Genomic DNA, 26,474 nt, shown 5'->3' on the forward strand with positions numbered 1-26,474 from the left:
TTTGAGGGAGAGGTCAATAGCAATACAATCATATTGGGTGACTTGAACACCCCACTGACACCACTGAATAGATCTTCTAGACAAAAAATTAAATGATGAACTAGATCAGTTGTGCTTAATTGATATTTACAGAACATTTCACTCCAAAGTTGCAGAATATACATTCTTCTCAAGTGCACACAGGACATTCTCAATGATAGAACACATGTTAGAACACAAAGTAAGTCTCTATAAATTCAAGAATATTGAAACATATCAACTATCTTCTCAGATCACAATGGCATGAAACTAAAAATCAATTACAATAAAAACACTCAAACACATGGAGGCTAAATAGCATGTTATTAAACAACAAATGGGTTACCAATGAGATCAAGAAAGAAATAAAAAACTTCCTGGAAACTAATGAAAATAAACACACAACAATACAAAATCTATGAAACACTACAAAGTCTTGAGAGGGAAGTTCATAGCAATACAGACCTACCTCCAGAAAGAAGAAAAAATTTCTAATAAACTATCTAACCTAACAACTTAAAGATTTAGAAAGAGAACAAAGAGTAAAAACCCAGAGTCAGTAGAAGGAAGGAAATAATAAAAATCTGTTACTGTGTTTTTTATTTCTATTATTCCTTTTGATTCTTAGAATTTTCCAACATATGTGTCATATCCAAGTCTGGTTCTGTTGTTTGCTTTTTATCTACAAACTGTGTTTTTGTTTTTTTATTTGTCCTTTTAGCATGCCTTTGACTTTTTTTTCTCTCAGTTTTATTGGGACATAATTGACATACATCACTGATAGTTTTTGTTGTAAGCTGCCCGTGTTGATTTGGGAAATAGAAACTGAGATAAATAAACCTTTGGTATTGGATTTATGTTAATCTAGCTAAAAGTTGGGGTGTGTTTAATATTTGCTCTAGATATAAGTGCCATAGTATTCAAATTCCTATTGTGTTCTTTTTAAAAAATTAACTTTATTGGGGTGACATTGGTTAATAAAATTATATAGGTTTCAAGTGTAGAATTCTGTAATATATCATTTCTGGTCTTTTTGTGGTTTCTCATCTTGACTTTGGGCTTCCCTGTGTACTGATCCTCCCAGGGTCTGTGTCTTCAGATTTTTCTGCTATAAGCCACTGCTATTCTATTAGATTCTTGTTGGTTCAGTGGTAAGGTGTACAGAATGGGGAAATGTTCTAAAACCTTCTCATTAAATCTCAGTTTCTAGTGGGCCTATATCTCAGGCTTTAACCTTCACAAGTGTTTCTCCATTGATACAGCTGTATATACCATTGTCCTTACTCCCTTTCCTGGCTGTAGCATGATTTAATCTATCTCCTTGAAGCTCTGATCTGATGGCAATGTTTTGTTTCCTACACCACCTTAGGTGAGAGAGTAAGGCTGGAGGGTTGGATGCACTTCTATCAGCTGGGATGAGTCTCTGACCAAGTCCCTTCCCCTAAACATGCACTTTTGTTAGGAAGAAAGCTCTGGATGTATTTCAAAATAATTCCTGTTCATTGCCTCTTCCGCTGCCATAGTAAAGAAGAGTTATTTTTCAGATCTTTACCTTGAGAACCCTGTGTGATTTCTGGAGGTAAACCTCATGAATATGTGAGGCTCCTCCAGAGGACTGTAGTCCTAAGAGTTTCTCACATTCACACTAGAAGACTCCCAGTCTAAGAGCCTCTACCGGCAGGATACTTCAGCAGTATCTCTTTCAAGTGAAAAACAAACCTAGCTGTACCTCTCTGAATGTGCCTGTTTCTTCCCAATTGGGGTAGTGGTTTGCCTGTCACCTCGATTCTCTCACAAGTACAATAAAAGTCTTTAATATTAGTTTGTTCAGCTTTTTCTTGTTGTAGGAATGGGAGTGACAACTTAGAGGTCTTAATGTGTCAGCTGTGGAACCCGAAGCTTAGTGCCTTGATTTTAATACATGATTTTTTATAACTTCTTATGTTATTAGTCAGATGTCTCTTTTTTTTGCTTCTTCTTCTTGGGTTTCCAGTTGTGTTCTAGGTAATTGAGTTTGACAGATAATCAGAAAATTGAGGTAATATTTAGCAAGGCAATGAATCAATGTAATATAGGCAACCTTCTGGAAGTAAAGAGTAAATTGATATCAACAGATGACTGATAGTCCAACAAGGCAAATTCACAAATCTCTGAATTCGGCCAGAATAATTAAATTTGACACACAGATGCTCCAACAGTTCACTGTGTTTCTGCGAACTGAATCTTAAAAGGGGAACTTTGAAAGCATATAAAAACAAAGTATAATAAATCATAATGTGGTGTCAGAGTATTATTATAATATTGTTGTAGCTACATCATTTTAAAATAACTTGAACAGAAAAATTCAAAGTAACCAATAATATGTATTTAATTTATTCAGTCAGCTTTATCAATTATCTTTTTCACTGTCTTGATTATATTTTTGGCAAAAATATGACCTATAAATATGGGCCAAATTTCTAATGCTTTCACCACAAACACAGTAAAATCATATTCTTAAGACTGAAAGTAAGAAGAAAATTCATCCAGTAATGTTACTGACACTAATTTAACTTTATGTGCACTAACCATTAAGTTAGCATAATGTTAAAAACCTTCATGGATGTAGACTGGTATGTATTTTCAATCAGTAGGAGTGTGAAAGTACATACACATTTAAGCACATGGATCCTCAGAAACTCTGGGGATGCGGTGGCCAAGCCTCGAGCTGTGAGGGTCAGTTAGTGCTCCACATCCAGACTACAGCCTTTCCAGGCCATCAGAGAGCATCCCGCATGGCCCTGCCGATCTCCTCAAACAGGCTAGAACCTCTGCTAGGGTCGGGGTCCTGTCTTTCTTAATTGCTTTGTATCTTCACAGCCTAGCATAACGCCTGGAACATATTTTTTAATTCAATGAAGAATAAATCTATTTAAAAAGCAAATACACCTATGTGTGCGGATATAGACACAGAAATGAATGTATATGTTTGCATATGTTTGAGGTTAAATACACAAAATTCACAAAAATAGTTTGATAGCTATTTTTTTTTCTTTCTCAGAATCCAAGGACTAGAAAAATAGGTGCCTTTCCTTGGAGAATTTGGGGATAGAGAATTTGGGGATAGGTATGATCATTACAAAACAGTTTTTAAGTAAATAGTTCATGTGTTCTATTCAAAATATTATACATGTAATATTTTATATATACCTAAATGTACATATACATATAAAATATTATGTATACAGAATATATACTATATATGGTTATGTACATAATATATATAATATTACATATATAAAAAAATATTACGCTAAATATCAACTAAAGACTCTTTTCTGGAATAAACAGAAGGAAAGCAGACAAGAGTCAGTGAAAGTTTTTTCCCCTCTCTCATTTAATCCAAGGTAAAATGGTCTTGCTATGACAGACCTAAGCTTCCTCTTTCTCATTTCTCTGCCATTTTTAAGATATTGCCTTAAAAATGTTCTTGGAGTTTAAGAGGGCTTACCAGCACTTGGTCTGCGTTCCAGCAAACAAACAAACAAAGGGTAATGGGGATGATAAGGAGGGACACATCCATTCACTTGAAGGGCATGGTCTTGAACTGAAGTCCACACACTGAATAGTACACGTCTGTGAAAACTTAGACACATGGCCATGTATAGCAGTAAGAGAAGTAGAAAAATGTAGCCTTGATTTGATGTGCATGTAGAATCAAGACTTCTCTTATAAAACAAGTTATTCGGAGACAACTAATCACCTCTGGTCGAGGGAGGCCTGGGAATGTCCAGGCACAGACAGTAAATGGGTTGAAAATTTGGGACAAAAAGAAAGGAGTGTATCACATTCACCCTCTAAAGTGTCAACCTACCCAATTAAACATAACATACATACTCTGGCCTCCTGCCAGCCATTCTAATGTGCTTGCTATGCAAATGCAGCTTAAAGAGCCAAGGTTCAGTTCCATTCATCTAAATAGAGATTCCAGAGCTCCCACTCTTCCAGGCACATTCTATCTTGACCATCCTTCTTCTGTCCTCTTTGCAGGCTGTTCTTTGCCACCAGTCCCTTAATTTTTCATACTCCACAAAGCTACATACTGCTCGTCTACTCCTCCTACTTTACTGCTCTCTCTGGACAATATCGTATACTCCCATACGATGAAGATCTTCAAGAATGTATCATATGATGAGCTCCAGTGACAAATACCTGACCATCTTCTGGAAATCTCCCCGTGGACTCAAAAAATGTATTGAGCCTCCTATGACATTCTTTTTTTTCATTGAAAACATGTCCAGTCTACTATATGCCTATCACTCTGTCAGACCTCAATATATAAAAAACACTTATGATAAGGTCAGGGAGAATATAACCTTCTAAAACATACACGTAATGGATAAGCGAGTTACACAAACAGTATAACAAGTGATGGAGAAAATATGGGTTCTCTGAGACTATTTAAAGGTTAATATCGAAGATTTCAGAGTCAGAGAAGGCTTCCTAAAGGAAGCGATATATAAAAGGAGATCTGAAGAGTCTTGGGGATATAGTCAATGAAGACAGTATGTTTCTAGATGTTGTGCAGATCAACATAGCAAAAGGTGGACTCACAGTGTGTTGTGCTGGGGAGGCCTCATGCAATGTAGAGCCATGAAAGGTTTTATGCTCAAGAGGATTATATAACTGGAATTGAGTTTTTAAAAGATCTCTCTCGCCATACCATGTAGAATGGAACAAAGGACGGTAAAGTCAGGGACAGGAAAACCAGAGAATCCTTTTATAGTAATCAGATATGAGTTCCATAAAAATCCCAAATTTTAAACATTCACAACTGAATCTACAGTCTAGAGCAAAACCTATTATGTCTTCCATGGCTCTCTATTGGAGGGAATACAATATATCTATCTAGTCACCCAGTTGGAAATCTGAGCTGATTCTGCAGTGCCTACATTTCTCTCTACTTCAGAGCACTACAGCCTGCACATTCTCCGCGCCTAGCTTCTCTCAAATCTGTAACTTCCTCTCCACCAATATTCACTGACTTATTTCAAGCTGTCATTATTTCTTAGCTGGATGATGCCAATTATCTCTTAACTAGTTACTCTGTATCCCTCATACCATTTCAATCTATTTATAAAATATTCTCCATAATAGTCTTTCCCAAATTCAAATGCATCTATTTTACTCCCTTGTTGACACACCCCTCAAGCAGTGTCTGTGGCTTTAGCATGGGATATAAGCCTGTACTTAAGCTGGCGTCTGTCTATCTAGCCAGCCTTTCAAACAAATGAACCCCATGCCTGAGATGCACCAGTCAGTAGACTGTGTTGTTCTCCATATGCTCCATGTTGCTTTTGATGACTGTGTGCCCTGTGCTCAGAACTTGGCCTTTCCCATTATGCTAATGTGCTAGGCTTGACTTGATATTTCCTCCCTTTGGGCTTCTCTGACTTCCTCGGATATAATTGCTTCCTTCTTTTGCCCTTAGCTTATTTTGGAATATTTCTCTCCCGGCACCTATGATCCTTTATTCCACTTGTTAATTTACATGTCTGTCTCACTCCTCCACACTCTGAGCTTGTACCACCTAACTCAGATCCTGGCAACAGCAAATACTCATCACACGTTGGTTCACCAAATGAAAAGATTAATTTAGAAAACGAAAAAGTAACACTGATGGACCACGTATACAGATCCTATAAGAAGGAATGTACCAGTTGAGAATCTAGTAAACTTGAGAATGAAATAGAGGTTTAATCACATTGCGATATAAAGGTGATGTACAAAGAATATAAATTGATGCCTTTTGCACATAAATGTCATATTTTTACATTACTCTAGATATGATAATAGAATATACCACTAAGGAGCACCTACTCTATGCCATAATCTATTATAAGAACTCTTCATATATCAATGTGTTTATTCCATATAACAGCCCTGTGAGTTAGGTATTGTTATCATCCTCATTTACAGAAGAAGAAACTGAGGCTACATGACTCTGAGTACCTGACCAAAGAACATACTGCTCTCAAACAGAAGAGATGAGATACAACCCATGCAGTCTGACTCAAAAGTCCACACGCTTCTCCAAATCATGCTGCCTAATCTATAAACGGTATTCCTTTTCAATGCCAATTGTATGTCCATACAATATATTTTTCAGTGTCATGAATCTAACTCTTGTATTTTACTGATGCAGCCCCTAAGGTCGTTGGAATTTCACATTTATATCATAGCTTGAGAAGTAGCTAAGGAGAGTGACAAATATTCACTAGAATCAGGCAAGGATTTGGATCCTGCTTCTGTCAGCAGCTTTGTGACCTGGCTGAGCTCCTTGTCTGCAAAATGGAAATATTTATTTAGGTTGCTGGAAGTATAAAGCATGAGCATAAATGCCTATTATGTAGAATTGCCCAACAAATGTTAAATTTTCCCTTTTCTCCCTCTGTCTCTTTGAGCCTCTGTGACTTGATCTCTAAAATGGGAATTAAATACACACCTTACAGATTTGAACATTAAATAACATATGCAAATGATATATGTCAAATAAAAATCACCGTGGATCCCGTTATTTCTGAGTACAATTGGCCCCCAAGGTGAGGATAAAAAGGCTAAGAACCCAAACCAAGGATGCAAGAGTCCCATCTAGTGGTGGTTTAAGAAAACTCAAAGGACACAGGGATTGTACTACTTAAATGGCTACCTAGAAAGACTCGGGCTAATTTATTTCACTCATTTCCCACCTTGCAAAATAACTGAATTGCCTGAGAAGGAAACAGAAAGAAAAGCATCAAACCACATTCTCCTCTATTCTTCCACCTTTCCAAGGATGTCTTAAAATCTTTTAGAGTGGACACCCACATTTCTGGTCTTATTAAACCCATCATTTTCATTTTATTTCACCCAGTCTGAACTAGTCTGTTCCTAGATTCTAAAAAAATATAGTTCAATTCTTTAAAGTAGGTATAATTTTTTTTTTATCCTCACCCGAGGACACCTTTGCATTCATCTTCAGATAGAGCAGGAAGGAGAGAGGGAGGAAGAGAGAGAGAGAAACATTGATGTGAGAGAGACGCATCAACTGGCTGCTCCCCACACAGCCCAACCAGGGCCGGGAAAAACTGCAACCAACGTATGTGCCCTTAGCGGGAACTGAACCCAGGTCTCTCTGGTCTGCAGGCTGATGCTCTAACTGCTGAGCCAAATGGGCCAGGCCTAAGATATAATTTGATAGCCTGATGCAATCAAATGGATTCATCAGTGTCATTGCGACTTCAGACCAATCTTTTATAAGAAATACTCACCAGTCATAATTTATTACATTTGAGAAGTGACTTCCAAGAAATATAGTATGATTCACATCTAATCTGACATCAGAAATGAGGTGGAAGTTTTTAATGAAGATGAGGTTGGATCTAAAAATGGTTAAATAGAGCCTACCAGGGCTATCACTATGGGATCCCTGCACCAATGTTCCATTAACCAAAAAGGTACAACCTGAGATAGCTGCTGAATGTTACAGCGATTGTTCTGGATTGCATGTCTGCCTTTCCCAAATTTCATCTGCTGAAATCTCATCCCTGGTGTGATGGTATTTGGAATTGGGACCTTTGGGAGGTAATTTGGTCGTAGTGTGAAGCCCTTATGGACAGGATTTGTGTCCTTCAGAGAAGCCAGAGAGTTGGGTCACTGTCTTTCTATGATGTGAGGGAACAATGAGAAGTCAGGAATCTACAATCTGAAAGAGGACCTTCACCAGAACCCCACCAGGCTGGCACCCTGACCTCAGGCTTCAGCCGCCAGACTTGTGAGAAATAAACTTCTGTAGTCTGTAAGACACCCAGTCTACGGTACTCTGTTAAAGCAGCTTGAACTAAAACAGTAATATTCTGATTTCGTGAGTTTAAAAGAAAACAATGTATTCAATATGACAATAAGACAATAAAAGAACAGGAGACAACAGAAAACATATACCGTGTAAGTCGCTCATTGTTTTCAAACCCTTCTATATTTCAATCTTTTAATTGCATGGCTATAAAATGCAGAGTAACTGTTCAAATGTTAATAGTCTTCGGTGATTTCTTATAGCTCCCTGACGTGATTTAACTGGGGAAATGTTATGTTATTTGTAATGAATGATGCATTATTAAAGATTCTTTTTTCACAAAAAGTCACCCAAGTAGAGAACATTTCCTTGAAAGATATTTGAAAATAAATAATAGTTTTTACTCTTTTTTTTTTTTGAAAGTTAAAATCTTTCAAAATTTTGCTATAGTGCAACTAAATATTTAATGACCTAAACCTCTATAAATAGTAATGGGATTTATTTACAACAAAAACCAGCAAAACCCTTCCTCTGGAAACACCTGAATTTCCCTCATGTATTCTATAAGGTTATCAAGATTTCACAGACGAGTTTCAAGACAAAGTATATCATACAGAAAAGCTGTAATCAACTTCCTCATCTCAGATTAATCCCAAGCTGTTAATGACTCAGGTCATCTTATTTTAAGTGGCCATACTTTTAAAGACCTGGATTAATGAGGTGAATTCAACTTAAAAATGTGGATTACAAACCTTGGGAAGGACTAAACTCTGAAAAGCCATTTAATGGATTAGTTGCTATTCCATAATCTGAGAGTATTAACTTCTGAACAAGGAATTGAGCAAGGACTCTGAAATACTTTAGTAAGTCACTGCTGCTCCTAACAGTTAACTAGAATTCAAATCTCAACGCTCACCTCAGGGTTAGATCTGTGTTTGGTAAATCTGACTCCCAAACAGAAATTAGCCAGGGTATTTCTGACTTCAGGCTCCAAAAGGGAAAAGAAACAGGAAAAAGTAGTTTGATGGCATCATGGTGCAGTATAAAAAGTGAAATCATTAGACTTGGAGAGTTGGAAGGTCAAACTTTCTTTTTACTGACTTGCTCTGTGATAATGGAATAGCCTCTGAACAGCTCTGGGTCTTAATGTTCTTGTCTGAAAAGGGGAGAGACTTACTGTACTAATTGTCTCTGTTTTTTTTTCCCCCACAATTTAACAATGAGTAAATTTGGAGTGCCTACAAAGTCCATGATGCACAGAATGTGCTCAACAAAAGCTATTTATTTTTTTTTCTTATCACTATGACCATGTGGATTTCAGTGTAGGAAACGAGACTGGAAAAACTGCCCCATGACTTGAGCGGTCATAACTCTGTTAAAGTAATATTTTCATGTCCTAGAAAAAATCTAAAAAAAAAAAAAATGTCATGGACAAAACAACAGCATCTATCTATCTATCTATCTATCTATCTATCTATCTATCTATCTATCCATCCATGCCCCTAGCGGGAACCGAACCCGGGACTCTCTGGTCCACAGGCTGATGCTCCGACCGCTGAGCCAAACCGGCCAGGGCAATAGTGTATATTTTTTAATTCTTTTCCTACACTTTTACTAATGCTTCATTCTCATCAATTGAGCTTAACCAGGCTACCTATATTCCTGAAACAATATTTCAACCTGCCCCTAGACCAGAATTCTCAGGGTTTCCTAATTTTCCTTGTCATGGTTTATTATGCATTTTGCTTCAGTCGCTTTTCTAATTGGCAGGAGCTGCCTAGGATGAGTGTTTGACAGCGGGGAGGAGGTGGCTGGTGGGCTGGCAGCTTGCCAATCAGCATGTGCTGCCTTGTGCCAGAGTCAGTTCTGCGATGCCAGGTGTGCCGCCTGTTAGCACTCCGCGGCCCATGAGTCCTGGAAGACAGGGCTTTGGAGTGAGGTTTATGGAGACTGTTGCTGCTCTGCACAGCTTCTGTTCACTGGTCTCATCTCCAGCTACCACCCCGGCATTCTTCTCCCGATGCCACCTTTTCACTACTTCCCAGTTAAAACCACATCTATGTCTCCTTCAAGGCTGCCCCAGCTCTTCAGCCTGGACAGGCTGCAGCTGCACCCGGGTCTCTCTCTCTTTCTCTCTCTGCTATTTCAGCTTTGTCAAATATAACTGACAAGTAAAGTTGTAATAGATGAACGTGTATAAAGTGAATTAATAAACATTGTGAAACGATTCTCACCACAGAGTTGATGAACATACCCATCATCTCACATATTTACCTTGTTTTCTTTTTTTCCCCATGAAAACATAAGTTCTATTCTCTTAGCAAATTTCAATTACACAATCTTATCAACTATCGTCACCATGTTATGCAGTAGATCTTCAGAACTTATGCATCTTATAATTGAAAGTCTGTGCCCCTTTCCCAGCCTCTCTCTATTTCTCCCATCCCCACAACCCCTGGCAATCACCATTTTACTCTCTTTTATGAGTTTAATATTGTCCTTCATTGCATTTGCTTTTTGCCCAGTTCTTCTGGCATGTTCTCTCCCATCTTGCATGCCTTCATCCATACGTTGCAACTTCCAATGTCCATAGGGACTGACTAGGCAGGGAGAGCAAACAGGGGAACAGTGAGTGCTGGGGTTGTGGCAAACTAGGCATTTCTTGCCCCAAAACACTGCTGCTAACCAGCTCCCATCCAGGGTTGCCACGCAGGAATATGAGTCCTTGTTTTACCAAATTTTCTGATTTTCAATCACCTTTTTTAAAATAATGGAAACAGCATTTATACATTATGCACAATGGATTTTATATATATAAAGGCAATAAGGTATACACACACACACACACATACACATACATATTATGTAAATCATCTATTTATCATCCTTTATGTCCTATGTAACTCTAGGGGATTCAGCAGCTAATTCAGACAAAGTAATTTAGTGTAAGAAATAGTCTTGTATACTAATATGAGAACTGACTGAGTTGAATTTATAACTCAGTCACATACACACATACACCACACACACACACACACACACACACACACCCCTTGGATTCATAGTACATTCTACAGTATCCTTGGCTCTCAGGAAATACTCAAATTTGTTATTTGTTCTATATATAAAACACTAAAAGTATATGTTTGAGATTTAAGAAACACTATACACATGTTGTTTCATGGATCCTTAACATCCTTGTGAGGTAGATAGCATATGTTTTACATCCACTTACAGCACAGAAAATCTGGAGTGTAGAGAATTTACACACTTGCTTAATCTAGAGGTACAGTCAGGACCTGACAGAAGCTCTCTTCATTCCTGGTGCAATCTCCTTTCAAACACATAGTGTTTGTTGTGTAATCATTAAGGAAAAAGTTCTATATTCATTACTTCAGATCATGATGATCTCTTTATTAAGCTACAGTCACTCATTATTGAGAGACTTTCTTCCCAATAGATAACTAGTTTCTGGAAAGTTGTAATGGAATGTTTTCTATTTAACTTTATGAGCACCTACAGTATGTTTTATATAATAGGTATACGGAACCCATTTTCTGTGTACCATTCTAGAACTAAATGGAGAAGCACAGTTTTCCCTCAACAACTGCAGTGTAAATGGGGTATTTCTAATGTTAAGTAAAACTTTCTCAATTGCTCATGAGAAGGAAGGAATGACCCAGAGTAGGCTTAAATGTTGAGAGCTATAGGGAATTAGACAATCAGGAGGCAATAGGACAAAGGGAAGGTAAGAATGAGGAAAAGAAAGAAGACTAGAGACAATACTGATAAAAGTAAGAACAAAGCAGATACATTGATAACCCCAAAAGATAATCTAATAATTAGATACTTAAAATTTAGTTTATAATAGTGTAATAAAACTTTTTAACTTTAGCCAAAGAGAGATTGGCCATTGCCCTCAGCTTCTGGAAGTAATCTCTAGGCTTTGGAATGTCATACCTGACAGGAGTGACTGTGACTTTGTTGGCCTGGGGGCTTTGGGCCAGGCAGGTAATTACAACTGAATTTAGTGTGGAGTTTTTAGATCATGACATATCAGCTTGACCTTCTGAGGAGCTGCAGACACCTATAAGACTAGTCAACAGTGACAAAATGACAAAACCCAAGATAAACTCTGGACACTCAGGTGCCGAGGTGTGGTCATATATGAATGCCAGGGAAGGAATGCTGCCCCCGCCTGCCTGGGGAGAAGACAATGGAGCTCTGCATTTGGAACTTTGCCTGGAGTGTGCTCTGAGTGCTTCTTCCTTTGGCTGCTTTTAATCTGTATCTTTTCTCTGCAATAAACTGTAACTGTGCTTGCCAGTGTGTTCTGTGAGTCCTTGTAGTGAATTACCAACCCTGAGGATGGTTCTGGGAAGCCCCTGATCTTACAGTTGGTGTTAAAATCTCTGCGTCCTCTTCATTCTGTGCCTTCTAATCTTCACAGGTGGCTAGCCCAGAGCAATGGATACTTTGTTTTTTGTCTAAAAGCTAGTCAACTTTCTTTTGGAAATAGCACTCTGATATCCTAATTAAGAAAATTAGGAAATTAACTTGTCTATATTTTTAGTCTATATGGTTTTGGATTTGTGTTTATCATTTCTTCCTGTCTATCATCTATCTATCATCTATCTATTTATCTATCTATCTATCTATCTATCTATCTATCTATCTATCTATCTATCTATCGATTATGTATACATACATGTATGAATTCATCTATCTAGAATCATTTTCCCTTTACTTAATGTCTCAGTATTGGTCGAGTAAATTGATTTGAGAATTGGTCATTAAATTCATTGTCCCTTGTTGTTGTTGTTTTTTAAAAAAGGTAAAATAACTGCCTTTTTGAAATTTAAATTCTAAAGAGGAAGACAGAAATTAAACAAAATATATTTTTCTATAAAACATTAGAAGATCATATACACAATGAAAAAAACAAAACAGGGTAGGACCAGGGGAAGCAGAAGAGGTAGGATTTGGAAGCAGTTCACAATTTTATGTTAGATTGTCATGTAGGCCACTTTGAGAAGATGACAGTTGAGAAATCCCTAAGGGATAGAAAGAATGAGTCACACAGATATCTGGGGGAAGAGAAGTCCAGGCAAAGGGAGCAGACAACGCTGGTAGGTGAATGTCTGGCACGTTCATGGAATAAGAAGGAGGCCAATGTGGACGTCAGGAGAAAGGTGAGGGATGGAAGGGTGGCGGAAGTTGAGCTTGGAGGGGACAGGAGTTCATCTGGCATAGAGCTTACTAAACTTCTAAAAGTGGTTTCTTTGTTTTTTTTGTTTTTGGTACATGCCCCTAGCGGGAAGAACTCACTAACTTCTAAAGAGTCTTTTGCTTTTACTCTGAGTATATTGGTGAGCCAATGGGTTCGGACCATGAGTGTGACATGATCTGACTTACATTTTGAAAAGATCACTACAGCTACTATGTTGAGCACAAACTTGCACAAGGATGGAAGCAAGACACAGTTTAGTGTCATGTTATGAACTGAATATTCCTGTTCTTCCAAAATTCCTACGTTGAAGCCCTAACACCCAGTGTGGTTATATTTGGAGACGGGGCCTCTAAGAAGTAATTAAAGTTGATTCACGTCATAAGGTTGGGGTCCTGACACAATAGATTCAATTGAAGTAGTGTCTTTATAATAAGCCTCTGAGGCAGCACACACCAAGGAAAGGCCACGTGATGATATAATGAGGAGAAAACCATCTGCAAACCAGGAAGAGAGCTCTCACTAGAAACCAACCCTGCTAGACCTTGATTATGGATTTTTTGCCTCCAGAACTGTGAGAAAAATAAAATTACGTTGTTTAAGCCATGCAGTCTGGGTATTTGTTATGGCGGTCCATGCGGACGAAGACATGCGGTAATCACGAAGAGAGATGATAGGGCTCAGTCTAGAGTATAAGCAAGGTTACAAGTGAGAGATTTTGAGGAGAAGATGTAAAGTTCAGTTTGTGCATATTGAGTTTCAGATGCCTATCCAAGTGCGGACGTAAGGGAGACAGTTGGATGCATGTGTATGGAGTTAAGGGAAGAAGTCTGGACAGAAGCTATACATTTTGTAATGATCGCATGAAAATTATAGTAAGCCATAATAAATGGTGAAATCACCAAGTAGAGAGTACAGAGAATAGAATGGCGAAATATTGAGCCCCCTCTGATATTTAAGTGGTCTGGGAAAGAGTAGGGACCTACTGAACAGAATGAGTAAGTATGAAAAGTAAGAGATAAATCAAAAGTATGTGGCTATCTTGGAAACCAAATAATATTATTTCCAAGAAATTTAGTTTCCATTAGTGGGAGCAATGTGCCCTATCAAAGGCTGATGATAGAGAAAATAAATTGATCTGAGAATTGGCAATTATATTTAGCAATGCAGAGGGCCTCAACAGGGATAGTTTTGGTGGAGTAGTAGAGAAAGAAGCCTGATTAGACAATTTTCAAAGATCACAGGAGGGGGGAAATTGGGAAGAGTAAACACAGTAAACTCTTTCAAGTAAATCTGATTAAAAGGAGAGTGACAAAATGAGATGGTAGCCAAAATATAGTACAGTCAAGGGAATTTGATTTGAGAATTTGGTAAATAATACCATAATTGTATTTCTGTCAGGGATGATTAAGTTAGGATTATAGACACTGATGACATTAGAGTGAAAAGGGGGAGGATTGCTGAAATAATGTCCCTGAGCAGGTGAGAGAGACATGCCATAATGCACAGGTAAAAGCGTCAGCCTTACATAGAAACATAGTCAAGCAGAATTTGTGGGTATGGAAGCTTGGGTAGATGAAGTTGTGGGATACTAGAGAAATTCTTTCTAGTTGCTTCAATTTCCTCAATAAAGTAGAAGTAAGGTTATCATCACAGAGCTAAGTGAAATATAAATGATATACAAAGATCAGAGAGTGAGGATGTGTGAGGAGTTATTCCCTCTAATAAGTCTTCAATCCTCCTTTCCTTCAGAAACTATTCATCCTCCACTTTCAGAGTGGATTTGACAATACGTAATGACTCAGAGTGGGCCTGTGACCCAAGTCTTTCTAAAAAGTGTGTACCTGACCATGATGATTGTATCAGGGATGAGAAATGACCCTCGTCTAACCAATAAGACTCAATTATGGGATTTTGATATGTCATATCTAAGGCAGTGTTTCTTGTGAATACTTATATAAGCTAAAAATTAAGACTAAAGTTCACAAAGAGTCACAAGCCAGCTTGACTTTGGTTTCATTTCACTATAATTAAAAGAGTCTTGACTAAAACTGATCACACAATGACATATTTCACTTTTATTTTATTTTATTTTTTTTTCTTTTTATTAATTTTAGAGAGAGAGGAAGGGAGAAGGAGATAGAGACATCGATGAGAGAGAGCACTGATTGGCCGCCTCCTGCATGCCCCTCACCCAGGATTGGGCCCACAACCTGGGCATGTGCCCTGACTGGGAATCTAAATGGTGACCTCTTGGTGCATGGGTTGACACTCAACCACTGAGCACATCAGCTGGGCAATATATTTCACTTTTAAAGAAATATCAAAGATTCCGAAATTCCCTCAAACCAATCAAACACTGATGACATGATGTCAAAGAAGCTGGATTCCTGCCAAGTTATGTCTTCCCTAGAGTTTATAGAGTTCAAAGCTCCTGATATATGCCATCTTGGAAAGTGATTACTGCTATTCAAACTAAATGAGATTATGACCAGCCTTTACAAATTTCTTGACATAAAAGATAATTATTAGATAATAAATACTAATAATAATAGCTAATAAATACATAGCATTTACTATGTGCCAAAATGGTTCTAGTGTTCCATTTATGTGCAAATATGTGTGTGTTCATTTCTTAAACTATGTCACAAAGTAGATATTACAATCATAGTTCTACCCGGGGGTGAAACTAGGGTGCAGAAAGGTTAAGAAACTTGTCAGAAATCACATAATTTGATAGTAGCAGAGCCAGGTTTTGAACCAGATACTCTGGTTCCAGAATATGTGCTTTTAATCATTTAAGGCCTTATAGTAAACAAGTAGTTTTCTTATTGTAACAGAAACCACTAGCTAACAATCCAATATTTAGACAATCCATAATAGAAAAAACACTAAAATTTATTCAAGACAGCAATTTCTCAGACTTTCTGGTTATGAAATCAAGTTCAGCTAATGCTATATGAATAGAAATTTTTTGGAGGGACTTCCAGGAAAGCTCGTTTATGTTGAACATAGAGCTGAACGAGGTCTTTTGCCCTCTGCTTATACCTTTCTGTATTGGGAGATGAATGTGATGGCTGGAGCACCAACAGTCCTTTTGGCCTATGAAGCAAAACTCTATGCTAAGGATATCAAAGGAAAAAAAAGAGACTGAGTGCCTGATACCCATGGAGTTGGACCATCTCCTTGTGAACTTTTATGTTAGAAAAAATAACAACCGTTATATATTCAAGCTGCTATATTTTTGGATTCCATGTTTTAAACAGTCATAGTTAATCATGGAACTAAGAAGAAAGATGAGCAATCCACACATATCCCTTTTGGAGTTTTAAATTATTTCAAAATTTATCTATGATAGGCATCTGAGGTCCTTTCATAGCCAGGAACTTTGCACGCAATATAAATAAAGCATTTGAACACCCTGTACTCGCTTACCAAACCTACACCCCAAGAGATGTTGATAACTTGATTTTAGATTTTAGTTTTTTTTAATCCTCACCCGAGGACATTTTTCCATTTTTTGTTCAGATAGAGTGGGAGGGAGAGAGAGGAAGAGAGAGAGAGAGAGAAACATCGAGGTGAAAGGGACACATCGAGTGGCTGCCACCCGCACAACCCATTCAGGGCCGGGGACAAACTGCAACTGAGGTACTTGCTCTTAGCGGGAACCGAACCTGGGTCTCTCCGGACCGCAGGCCAACGCTCTAACCGCTGAGCCAAACCAGCCAGGGCTGATTTTAGTTTTTAATAGAAAAACTCTCTGGTCCATACTGTATATAATATTAATCTAAAAATAGGAGGGCATATTTATTATATATACATTTATTCACATACTGGAGTCGCATGTTAAAATATAAGCTACCAGTCACATATTCTTGTATTAGCTTCTCTATAAATTTGAAAAAATGTTTGGCTTAAAATATAATTGGTGAATTTCTTATGATTATTACTTATTTATTTAAAGTTCAGAAGGATGTTAAGCAACTGCAAGAACCAGCAGCCACAATTTCAAAACATAACCGAGATGTTTCTACAAACCCCGAGTGAGGCCAGTACGCTGTCAATGCAGCTCATTCCCTTGAAAGCACAGCACCTAAAGCAAACAGTTCAAAGTTTCCCAAGTGTTTCCTTACACTATTGGCAACAGAGAGCACCACTTCTTAATAAAGGAAGTTACTTTTGGTGTTTGCTCAAAGATGTATCCCAAGCATCTAGAACAGTGCTGATAAAATAGCCATTCAGGAAGCATTTGTTAATGCTGAATGAATGGGGCATGAGCACTCAGAGGAAGTCAAAGGAGGCTTCCATCATCGCAAGACACACAAACAGCCCCTTTGAAGAGATATTTTTTAAATATATCAAGCTGGATCTATAGCTATAAAATAAACGCAATATACAAAAAAGGAACAGATAAAATCCAACATAATGGAGCAAAGGCTCGAACATCAAGGGGCACACATTCTTATTTCAACTCCTCTGCTCACTGTCTTGTTTGCTCTGTTTTCTTATTCTATTCACAGCATGAAGCCAGACCTCAAAGGTTGAGAAATTTGACATCTGTCTCCCAGGGCATATTAATTTCTTGACGGTAATAGTTTTTTCCTGGGGTGGGCTACTCATCACACAGAAAGCCTCGGAGGCAGGAGGAGGGCAGGTGATTTAATGATCTCTCATGAGCTTGTAAACATGACTGTGAAATCAGAGAGAAACTTGGAGACGGTTAAAATGTTGCTTAGGTAACTGCTATCTATCAGTCAGATGCTGATGTGCAGACTCAAAAGAAGGCAGGAAACAGTGAAGAATAGAATATGGGTGTAGAATACGGGGGCTGAGCAGCTTTCAAGTTCCATACCAAACAGGACACAAAATGTATGTTTATCTCTTACTTGCGCGCGCACGCACACACACACACACACACACACCCCACACACACCACATGGAATTATGTTTATTACAAGCTTTACACAGAATAACTTGCAGAGAAAATACTAGGGATAGTTTTACCATCTAACAGTCTAAATTTACATGCAAATATGACTTTTTGATCCTTAAACCTATATTATAAACAATTCATATAAAAATTTACACATTCAAATATAGCTTGGGTTTTTAATTTTATATTCATTACCAATCTTTAAATCTTTTGTACACTTGTTATAGTTAAACTTAGCAGCCTTGACACTAAAACATTCTGCTGATTCAAAGTTAAATACCTATTTATCTACCTCTCCTCTACAGACAGGTCAAGTCCTCTACTTGCTCCTTTTAACATACTCATCCATGTGATTTATGCTACAAAATCTCTCTGCATTTACCTCAGTGGAAAATTTATTTTCCTCACAACACTTATGAAACAAATACCCCCCTATTTTATTTTGTCTGACTTGTCATACATTTACATATAAGTTTAGATCTTTCTGGAATATCAATTCTGTCCTATCTTTTCCTCTGTTTTTAAATTACTGTTATTTTTCTCTTAAATATTTTTCTGTGTATTATTTGTGCTCTGAAAATCATGTAACCCTTTTTTCAAGTCATCTGAATAAAAATTTTGGTATTTTTGGCCCACAGCAATTTTTTTCCTTGATTCAGTAATTTGAAAATTTTGAACTAGATATCTGAGAACATTTCTCTCAGTTTATATCCTGGGACCCCTTATTATGCACAGTCAGTGGTGTTTTTTCAACTCATGACACGTCAACACTATTTTACTGAGATAGAATTCACATACTACGTAACTCACCATTTTCAAGTGTACAGTTCAGTGGCATTTACGCATTCACAGTGTTCAGCAATTTCCACCTCTCCTTTAGTTTCAAAACTTTTTCATGACTGTAGAAGAACACCCAGTTCTTATTAAGTAATCTGCTTTCATTCACTAAACTACTTTTTGTTTCTATAGATTGACATAGTCTGGATAATTCATATGAAAAGAGTCATATAGTATGTGCCCTTTCAAATCTAGTTTCTCTTATTTAGCATATTTTTGAGCTTCGTCATGTTGAATCATGCAAAAATACTTAATCCTTTTTATAGATGGATAATATTTTCATTGAAACAATATATCATGTTTTGGTTAGTCATGCATCTGCTGATGAAAATATGGGTTCCTTCCTCTTTTTAACTGTTAGGAATGATGCTTCTATAAACATCTGTGTACACATTTTCATGTGTGTATATTTTCATTAATCTTGAGTGTATAACTAGAGGTGGAATTGATGAGTCATACGGTAATTCTATGCTTTCCTATTTTAGAAACAGCTAAAAGTTTTGTCCAAAGATGCTGCATCATTTTGCATTTTCATGTGGCAATATATGAGGATTTTTATTTGTCCACATCCTTGCCAACACTTATCTATTTTTTCATTATTATGATGGACATCCTAGTGTGTGTAAAATATAGTTTGTTATGGTTTTGATTTGCATTGTCTGAGTGTCCAATGATGTTGAACATCATGCATGTGTTGGTTTGTCATTGTATACTTTCTTTTGTAAAAACTCCTTTCAAGTTCTTTGTCCATTTTTTGTAATCTGGTTTTTGTTCTTTTTTTTTTTTTTAATTTTAAGAGTATTTATTCAGGATAGTAAATGCTTGTCAGATATATGATTTGCAAAACATTTTGAATATTTTTTCCTATATATAAATTGTCTTTTCACATTGTTAATAATGTTCTTTGGGGTGCAAAGACTTTAATTTTAATGAAATCCAATGTATCTATTTTTTCTTTGTTACTCAAGCTTTTCATGTCAAGTCTATGAAACCATTGCTGGATCCAAGGTCAAAAAGATTTCTCTTATGTTTTCTTGTAACAGTTTTATAGTTTTAGATATTATATTAAATTTTTGTATTCATTTTTTATTGTTGCATCTGGAGTGGGGTAGGGTTCCAAATTCTAGCTTTTGCAAGGGGTGATCACCCACTGTTCTAACAATATTTTATTAAGAGACCTCTATTTTTCCATAGAATGGTTATGGCACCCTTGTGCAAAATCAATCTGCCATACACATTTGAGTTGTTACTGGACTATTGGTTTTAGCCACTAGTCTACATAACCACACCTATGCCACTACCACACTGTTGACTAAGGTAGATTTGTACTTAGTTTTGAAACTGGAAATCCACCAACTTTGTTTTTCTTTATCAATGTTGTCAAAGGGGGGTGGGGAGTGGGGGACATCTGCAATAGTGTCAACAATAAAAAAAATTAATTAAAAATTAATTTATTGAAAAAAATTATTATTGCTCTGGCTAGTGTTGCTCAGTTGGTTGAGTGTCATCCCATCCACTGAAAGGTTGCTGGTCAGGGCACATGCGCGAGTTTTGGGCTTGATCCCCAACAGGGGGCGTGCAGGAGGCAGCTGGTCCATGTTGTCTCTCATTAATGTTTCTGTCTCTCTCCCTCCCCCTTCCTCTCCCTCTAAAAATCAATACAAAATCTTTAAAGATTATATTGTTTTGGTTATTTGGAGCCCCTTTGCAGTTTGATATGATTTTGAGAATCAGCTTTGCCCTTTATGTAAAAAAGGTTATTTTTGACTGTTGATAGTCATTGAATTGAATCTATAGATTGCTTTGAGGTCTATTCTCATCTTAAAAGTATCGTCTAAAAACCCATGACCATAGGATATCTTTTCTTTAATTAAGACTTATTTAATTTCTTTCAGCAAAGTTTTATAGTTTTAAGTGAACAAACCTTTCAGCTACTCGGTTAAATTTATTTCTGGGTATTTTATTATTTTGGATGCTATTGCAAATGGAATTATTTTCTTAATTTCCTTTTAAATTATTCATTGCTGATGTTGAGGATCAAATTGATTTGTTTTGCATTAATAAGAATAGCTAATAAGTATACAGCACATATTAAATACCAAGGTTGTTCTAAGAACTTTACACACGTCTATGGTCTCAAAACACTATAGTAGCTTCCTATATCTTACAAGACAAGAGTAATTTATATTGACATGCCTATAAGTCTTTCTTACCTAGGCCTTAAACTACACTTCTATCTGTGTGTATCTCCACTGACACAGAAACAACTCACTGTCACCAAACACATAATCTATGTTCTTTAATCCCTTGATGTCATTTCATTACACAATACATCATTTTTGGCTAGGATTCTGGCCCCAGATTATGTAGCTGGGAGTTTCCTACTCATCCCTCAGATTTAGCTCAAGTGTTAGTACAGCTACTCAATCAGTGGTCCTAGAGATGATCTATGCTGATATTTTCTATAACAACTTGCAGATGCCTCTTTTTTTCCTTGGATTGCCATTATCTTTCCTGCTTATGTGGTTGCCCTCCACTCTAGGGCCTGGTGAAGTGTCTGGCATAGTAGATTCTCAGTGAAACTTTTCTAAATGACTGAGTGGGGGGAAACACTTTGGTCTTAAAATGAAAGAGCCTAATCGTTTTTTGTTTTTGTTTTTTTGGTTTGTTTTGTTCATGAGATCCCCCCATAGAAGTGGGGCTGTGTGGTGCTTGCCTTTCTCCAGCTGGTTTATTTCTCTTGGTGTGGTGTTCTCCAGACCCATCTGTGCTGCTGTGGGTGATGGGATTTCTTCTTTCTTACTGCCGAGTTATGTTTCATTGTGTAAATGTAGCTCATTGGTTTTCACCCCAATATGCATTTATTGTTATATTTATGCACAGTAAAAATTTTTTAAGAAAATGCAGAATAAAAAAGAGTCTCCCAAATGTCTGGGGAGTTGGAAGCAGAGTCAGAGACATCTAATCTAACTGGCAGAGGCCAAGGAGACCCCTGCCAAGCCTGTCCCTGCAAGGGAGCACGGAGCCTGTATGGGAGCTGCTGCAGGGATGGGAACCTACCACCCACCGGGGCTTTCCCTCCTGCACCCAGCCCACTCTGGATACACACAGCCCTGTTATTAGAAAGATCTTTATATTATTAAGACCAAAACATCATTCCCTATCATTATGAACTTTGGTTCATGATTTGCCTTAACATATGTCTAATCCTAAATGTATGCACTCAGCTCGTCCGAACTTGGCCAAGAATTAGCCTCTGAGGGGCCCGAAAGCGTGGCTGGGTGATTTTCACCATACGTGCGGAGAATGACTCTGCTACTGAAGAAGCGAGTCTCAATGAGACTGGGTGGGGGTGAGGTAGAGTGGACGATGGCATCACCTCTGGAGGAGCACTGGGGAGCCAAGAAGAAGCAGAGGGACTTGAACCTCAAGACAGGCCCAAAAAAGCATTCAGTGGTCATCCCTGCTTTCCCTGGGTCTCTCCCAACCTGGCATCTGTGCATCAGAGACTGAGTGCAGGGCTAAAAGTTAGAAAATTTAGATCTGGTCTCAGACTATCTTTACTTGGGAAGATCAATTAAGCTCTCTGTGACACAGTTTACTCATCTGTAAAATTGAGTTAATTATGCCTAGCCTTTCCACTTTGTGGGACGGTGTTATGAATCACATGTGCTAATGCACATGAACTTGGTAGTAGGATAAAGGGCTCTAGGCATGAATATCAGGTAACATAACCTATCTCTGCTTTTATTTTACTTTTCAGCCTTCAGTTTTCTTTGCCGTATGTAAAAGCTTACTTACAATCTCTTGTTTATACATTTTAAGGTGCCTCATATCCTTTTTGAAATATGGTGTGAAATAAATATAAACATATACAAAAGAAAGTTAATTTGTAATCAAATACACTTCTTCCCTTTCTTTCACTCTCTAACTTAGAATCCTAAGATCATCTTTGTTTATTTAAAAACAAAGCAAAACAAAATAAACATAAAAAGCCTAGAAATGTGGTATAATTATACTTTGAGTTAAAACCTCTAACAATATTCTCCTTATACTAACACAGAGACAAATGTTAAGAAACAAAATGAGCCCTGGCCGGTTTGGCTCAGCGGTTAGAGTGTCGGCCTGTGGTACGGAGAGACCCGGGTTCGGTTCCTGCTAAGGGCATGTACCTCGGTTGCAGTTTGTCCCCGGCCCTGGTTGGTCGTGCGGGTGGCAGCCACTCAATGTGTCCCTTCACGTCGATGTTTCTCTCTCTCTCTCTCTTCCTCTCTCTCCTTCCCGCTCTATCTGAACAAAAAATGGAAAAATGTCCTCGGGTGAGGATTAAAAAAAAAAAGAAACAAAATGATTCAACAGAAAGTAGACTGAATGTATTTCCAGAAGAGCTGAGTACTATTCACATTCCTTATTAGCACTGTGGCACACTATAATTTACCTCTCTGAGCTTCAGTTACCTCATCTATAACATGAAGCCAATGCTCCCTGCCCCACACAAAACAAATTATTGGTGTATCAAGAGAGAGAAAGCTTTTGGAAGTATGCAATGAAACATTATGAGCTATGCAACAAAGTGTGTGGTTCTTCACTCACCAAATACAGTCCTTGCAGGCACAGATTCTCTGTTGAGCCAGAATGACACTTGGGAGAGAATGACAGTCATGATGCAAGGCAGATATGTTTGAATCACAAAATACCCAATTTTTCTTTTCAAGTGGAAATGAGCTGTCATTACAGTATATTCACCTAGAAGAAAAATTTAAGAAGCTTAAGGAACTGTAATAGCCAATAGTTTGCACATTTTGGAAATGGAATGGATTAGAGAAAGAACAGTCTCTGATTGAAAAAAAGAATTTATCACATATATGACATGAAAAGTATATCATTTTAAATGGCTCTGTAGCATAGCAAGAGTATTTACAAGATGACTTTAATACTACCAAGAAACTTGCTCTGCATGTCTGTGGTATGGTATTGGTTTTCCTCACTAGGTCATATTTATTGGCCAAGGGAGTACAAGATTAATAAATGCTCTCTGGCCATAGATTGTTTTACCTAGTCAGGTCCCTCATCCCCACTGGTACCAACCTCAAGTTCATCTCTCTCTAGCACTTTAAAGTATTGATTGATTGCTAGCCACACCTCCAAAGCTGATCTTCTGGCCCAGATTTCCTGCCGCTGACCCTGTCACCATTCTGAATTTTTCACTGTTGTGTGCCTGCTCTTACTCACTGCAGTCGGTTCTATCCCATCCTCACTACCTTCCTTCCTGCTCCTTGGCTTTATATCTGCTGGATGTACGTGCATTAGTACACACAGCTGCTTTTTCTTAGGGGAGGGTGGCCCTTAGAAAGACATCAGCTTCCCCACACAGGCCAATAGTAATTATCTATAAATCAAGAGTTGGATTGTAATAAGTTGTCTAGAATAAAGGGAAAGGGATTAGAGCACTAGAAAAACTGTAACACTATTTGAAGGTAAAATTGACTTGTCTGAAAAGACACAATTTTTAATATAAAGTATGTTTTAGACTAGTGTTTCCCAAACTTCAATGCACATCTAAGGAATCTCCTGTAATCTTGTTAAAATAAGGATCCTAAATAAATGGGTCAGGCCTGAAATTCTGAATTTCTAAAGATCCCCCAAGCCCCTACGCTGCCAGCGCCTCGAACCCAAGAGCAAAAGGTGTTAAGCAAACTGAGTCGTTTCCAATGACGTCAACCCATTACTTTTCTTAAGAACTAACTTTTCTTTAGACTCATTTAACTAACCTGTACTGGATTTAATTGTCTCCTTCCCAATTGACTGGCCCAACAGATCATACTGGTTTAACCTGGAGCCATCAGGAGCAACTTGTACTGAATCAGATGCATTGTAAGTCCAAATATAAGTGACCTCTGAGGTTGTATATGCATCTGTAGGGAATCAGAAAAGTAAAATCTTTTTACCACTTTAGTAAAATCTTTTTACCACTTTAGTAAGAACCATCAATAAAGTGCAACATCAAAATTTATATATTTCATAGAATAATTGTTGACTAAAATAACTCAGGGTTGATATTTACAGATCATATTTTTCAGGGTAAAATGTATCTTTGACATTTACAACTTCAATATGAGGGGTGTGAAGCAGATAAAGAGACAATCAGGATCATGAGACCATTTTCTCTGCAACCACTTTGAGAGATGAGAACACATTTCTCTTCAGAGCCTACAAAAACCAGTGGGCTTTGGGATGATTAAAACAGCTCCCATAGTTTCAAGGTGGCAGAAGACATTGTGATAAACAGCTTATGAATGCCATAGCTCAGGTAATTACTTGAGAAATAACAATCACTCATAAAATAACAAACATAATCCAAAATAATATTGCTTTCTAGACATAATTTAGTTGAGAATTAAATTATAGCTATCGTACATGATACAGTGCATTTCATTAGAAAAACAAGGACTGATTATTGCAGAACATGTAAAACAAATGAGTATGCTATAATTTCCTCAAGTTGTAAATACTTTTTAAAGCATTTTCATTTTAAATTTATGCACCCAGATCTCACTGGCCTCTACTTTCTCTGGATCCCACGTAAGTTATGGACTGGTAGGAAAAGACTAAAGACATAGAGACCAGATATAATTTCCCGTTTTATGTGGCCAAGGAAGCAGAACTTCGCAGAAGCGAGATGATGCTAAAACCAGCGGGCAGGCAGCATGTCTTGCCCTAGCCATCCTCTGGCCCTGGCACTTCCTTGGCATCGAGCAGCTGACCTCCCCATGCAGGCAGTCTCTCCACAGCTGAATAAACAGACAATTCTTGCTACTCTACTGACCTTGTGAAGAAGTTTTAGGCACTTTCGTTCTGGGAATGTTTTTGAGACGCTAGTCACTTCTGGTCCTTGAGCAAAACTCAGTACCATGGTTGCATTCTCATTGAAGGGAGAGAAAGATCCAGCTGTTTATGGCAAATCTCTGTCTCTAGTTCTCCAGGACCCTGGGAAGCTCATTTTCCTGGCATCTACAAATTTTCCAGTTCAAACCTTTGTGCTGCAGTGGTCCTGGTACTTACCTTGATCCAAAGTCTGTAATCGTAAATCAACTCCCACTTAAGCTTTAGTAACAATAAAAAGAGTGTTTATAAGTTTGTCTTTCTGTGTAGTCTTTTAATGGTTTTCTGAATTTCCTTTCTAAATGTGAATAACTGTGAAACGCTGATTTCATTGTACATTTATTCACCTACATTCACAAGTAAGTTATATTACATATAATGATTTTTGAAATAGGATTCTAAAAAAAAGTATGTATATCTTTATGTATGTGTATGTGTATATGTATATTCAATAGCAGGGGTATATTTAAATAGTTTGCATATGAATGAATTCTAGTTATTTTAAGGCTTAAACGTTTCATTAATTTTAACTAGTTAGTCATTGATGACTGCTAAAGTTAAATAAGTAACATTAGTAATGTGGATGACTAGCAATTCATTTGCAAATTATCAAGTGGCTTGTTTTGTTCTGCCAGGAATACACACCATGGCCCTGTTTTCAATAAATGTCAAATGGCACAGAATTTAATAAATCAAAAACATATCACATGTAGTATGTTACATCAGAAGGCCTCACAATACTCAAATAGATGTGAATCATAATCAAT

At 37.5% G+C, this 26,474-nt stretch overlaps 1 protein-coding gene across 1 annotated transcript in view; it reads right to left on the reverse strand.

The window, feature by feature from the left end:
* GABRA2 (gamma-aminobutyric acid type A receptor subunit alpha2) overlaps window positions 1–26,474 on the reverse strand; it is a 118,476-nt gene that overhangs the window by 18,630 nt on the left and 73,372 nt on the right. The window contains exons 7-8 of the mRNA XM_036261662.1: window positions 24,597–24,740; window positions 23,419–23,571 (exon numbers count right to left, since the gene is read on the reverse strand). Of these exons, the coding sequence (XP_036117555.1) occupies window positions 23,419–23,571; window positions 24,597–24,740 (297 nt within the window). The remainder of the gene's footprint in view (window positions 1–23,418; window positions 23,572–24,596; window positions 24,741–26,474) is intronic.

The sequence above is a fragment of the Molossus molossus genome, unplaced genomic scaffold (genome assembly GCF_014108415.1).
Source record: "Molossus molossus isolate mMolMol1 unplaced genomic scaffold, mMolMol1.p scaffold_m16_p_1, whole genome shotgun sequence".
Lineage (NCBI taxonomy): Eukaryota > Metazoa > Chordata > Mammalia > Chiroptera > Molossidae > Molossus > Molossus molossus.